At 42.3% G+C, this 3472-nt stretch overlaps 1 protein-coding gene across 1 annotated transcript; it reads left to right on the top strand.

Moving 5' to 3' along the window:
* The first annotated feature begins 407 nt into the window (after positions 1-407).
* LOC124271307 lies at positions 408-2703 on the top strand. The gene is made up of 2 exons (XM_046706402.1): positions 408-958; positions 1310-2703. Exon 2 carries the CDS (start codon positions 1380-1382, stop codon positions 2550-2552), a length of 1173 nt encoding a protein of 390 aa, XP_046562358.1. The 5' UTR covers positions 408-958; positions 1310-1379; the 3' UTR covers positions 2553-2703.
* The last annotated feature ends 769 nt before the right edge of the window (positions 2704-3472 follow it).

Below are 3472 nucleotides of genomic sequence, written 5' to 3'. Positions count from 1 at the left end.
TGAATGTATGAAGCCATGTGTACTTAAGTACGTCTGTAAAGCTATTATAATGGCAAACATCATCAAAGCGAACCTTGGTGGTAGATCTTGCAGTGCCCGGCTCCTGGTTGTATGAGGAATTTAACTAATATTAACTTCACACTGGTTATTACATACGCATGGAGTCCACGTACGGAATATGGACACGGCCAGTTGGTGCGTTTACGTCCAAACTCATACACTTAAAAAACAAACCTTATCATTATATTCGGTAGACAAGTTACTTTTACAGGGCACGACATTATCAGTTCACCACGATGCGGCGGCTGTAGTAAGGGAGACAACTGGCTCCATGGCAGTTTCGCAATAGCTGATGAAATACCACTGCAAACCCCTGTCTCATTTCTAAATTTAGAACCACAAGGCGGTGCAAATGGATAAGGCACTATCACGAGAGTCTGTTTTAGGGGTATTACAGTATATTTGCACTGATGTTGTTTTACAGATGTTTGGAATACAGGGTACCAGTGCTAAAGGATATGAATATCTCACCACCGGGCTGTTATAGACTTTCAGCTGACTATATAATTTATCGACCTGTCACCTGTGAAGGAAGACAGTCCTATATATAGCTCGGCGGTCAGTGTCGTTCAGCAGTCAGAGAGATCACCACAGAGCGATCACTTAGTAACGGACGGCAGTATCAACATGAAGAAGTAAACGTTGTGACTGGATTGTCCAAGCTCACCTAACATCGAACTATGTGTTGAAGATATTTCCCAAGTCGACATATTTGATAATTTTACGGACGCATTTCAACCATGAACAAGTGAGATACGAATCACGATGGTGGGCTACTAGGAAGTGACAGTAACACCGTGGACACAGTATGCAGACCCAGTAGTGCAGTAATTCCCCGGCAGTTTCCACATAAACCCGCGGGATTCCTACATATCAATTTGTGGGGCAGATTGTGGCGGTAAGCTGATTTTGCAGTCTACGATAAAACTGAGATTTTGTGTATTTATTGACTTGCTCCAAACCTCAGAACCGTTTTACCGCGTATGTACTCCTAGTTTCTGTGTTAGGGCCGTCAAAATACATACCTGTATACCACAAGGCTATCTGTGTATCACAAGCCATATTATATATGTACCATATGACATGTCACAAAACATGTGTATGTACCACAAGACGTATTTGTGTATGTACCACAAAACGTCACTTAGTCTGTATATGTGCCACAAAACGCATGTGTATCGAAGTATGTCTCTTGTGAATATGTTGCCTATATAAAACTCAGTAATAATATATTTATGTTTTATCACAGATGACGCGACGAGTCTGTCCTGTGAAGATGGGAGGGATGACAATATGTCATCCACCAATTTACCTCCACGATGGCTTCAGTGGAGGTGGCCAGGCACTTCGGGCGACCGAAGCTGTCCTGTCGTATCCTCTTCAAGTCCTGGTTCCAGACCGAGGAATCTCAATGCGGCCATGATCGACAACAGGCAGACTGTAATGTGATTGGCTCAGCCACACCTGAGGATCAACCGAGCCCCAGTGCCGAGATGACCTCTCCAGTGAGAAGCCTCGAGGAGGCTCCAGGGATATCAGAAGATGTCATGGGAGGTGAAGGGGTACAGATGGCAACTCCCGGCTTACGGCAAGTCCCAGACAGCGGGACTTCCTGTGGGCCTCACAGACGGGGATGGGGACACAATATGGTATTCACACAATGCGGCCATGATCGACAACAGACACACCGTAATGTGATGGGCTCAGCCACATCTGAGGACCAACCGAGCCCCAGTGCCGAGATGACCTGTCCAATGAGGAGTCTCGAGGAGGCTCCAGGGATATCAGAAGATGTCATGGGAAGTGAAGGGGTACAGATGGCAACGCCCGGCTTACGGCAAGTCCCAGACAGCGGGACTTGCTGTGGGCCTCACAGACGGGGATACAATATGATATTCTCACAACCTCCTGGTGTTTCCTCAGCTCTATGTATCTCTAACCTTGGTGAATTTGCCCCTGTCAACATTGCGGACACAAATACCATCGATGACGGTGATGTATCCTCAAGCCACCCAGGTATTCTGGATCTGATGAATTTGCTGTTAGGGTTTGGCGTTCAGTCCAAACCGGTTCCATACAAACCCCGGAGAGACAGGCACGTCTGTACAGGTGAGGTTTTCTGCAAGAACTTGTTTCTCAAAGATAGAAGAGGTCATTTTTACTTGGTTATCTGTGACGAACAAAATGATCTGGATTTGAAAAGACTTCGGCTCAAGCTAAAAGCTTACAGGAATTTTTCTTTCGGGTCACAAGACGAAATGGCAGCCATCTTACATGTTTCGGCGGGCGGTCTGACACCATTCGCTCTGATGCATGGAAGCGCACGTGATGTTCGTGTTGTCATGACTAAAGACCTCACAACTGATAAAGAAGCTCTGTTGAATTTCCACCCACTTGATGCAAATCTTACACTACCCGTAAGACTTACTCACCTGATTAAATTTCTGGATCACTTCAGATTTCAGCTCGATATTGTTGATATGTCCTGCTAAACGTCAGATCGCCGTATACATATTGAAAACTGGAATGGCACTGTGCAGTTTAATACAATCCTATACACAGACATTGCTATTTTCTGTGGGGTTTTAGGAAAAAATGTCCTGGGAAAAAAAGTCATGGATTTGGATTGGAAAATAAGTCATAGGAAAAAAAGTCATGAACTCAAAAAAGTTTTGATAAGATCCAATTGCTTACAGCATCACACTGAAAGGAATAATTAACTTGAAAGTGAAATAGTTTTTGTAAATAACTGGAGAACAGGATGTTTTTATTACTGAAGAATATTTGAAAATTAAACTGAAATAGTATTTATAAAATACACTATAAACAAAGTAAATGGAGAACAGGACGTTTTTAAAACAGTTGTTGTTGAATTAGTTTTTGCAAATAACTGGAGAACAGGATGTTTTTATTATTGATGATGAAAGTGAAATAGTATTTATAAAATTCAGTAAAAACAAAGTAAATAACTGGAGAACAGGGTATTTTATAATAGTCTCTTTCCGATGACCTTTTTCCCCATGACTTTTATTCCGATCACCGTCTTAGACAGCTGTGGGAACTTTTAAAAAGTGACCTATAAAACATATTTCAGTTCATCTGTTTTGGTCGATCTCACATATTCACCAACAATGAGAAATTCACATGCCTGGTAAATCATTTGTTTCTCTTTAATTGTTAAAGTACCTACTGCATCCAAGTGGAGAGGTGTGGATTTCATCATGTCATAAAATAGACCATATCCTGGAGATTTGCCACATGCCATGTACCTACTTCCGTATTTCCTCATACGGTTCACTGACTAATGCATATAATAAAACTACTGTGACAACATATTTGTGTTTCTTGTATCTTCCATTTACAGACGATGGTTGAACCGTTCCTTACCTACCTGAATCAAAGAATCCCAAAA

The sequence above is a fragment of the Haliotis rubra genome, unplaced genomic scaffold (assembly GCF_003918875.1).
Source record: "Haliotis rubra isolate DU_JTF1 unplaced genomic scaffold, ASM391887v1 Scf1598, whole genome shotgun sequence".
In the NCBI taxonomy this organism is placed as follows: domain Eukaryota; kingdom Metazoa; phylum Mollusca; class Gastropoda; order Lepetellida; family Haliotidae; genus Haliotis; species Haliotis rubra.
The sequence above is the reverse complement of the archived record's forward strand: the minus strand, read 5'-3'. Positions and strand labels throughout refer to the sequence as shown.

Coding starts and splice junctions, on each gene's coding strand:
- LOC124271307 (XM_046706402.1), top strand. CDS start 1,380: ATGGCTTCAGTGGAGGTGGCCAGGCACTTCGGGCGACCGAAGCTGTCC.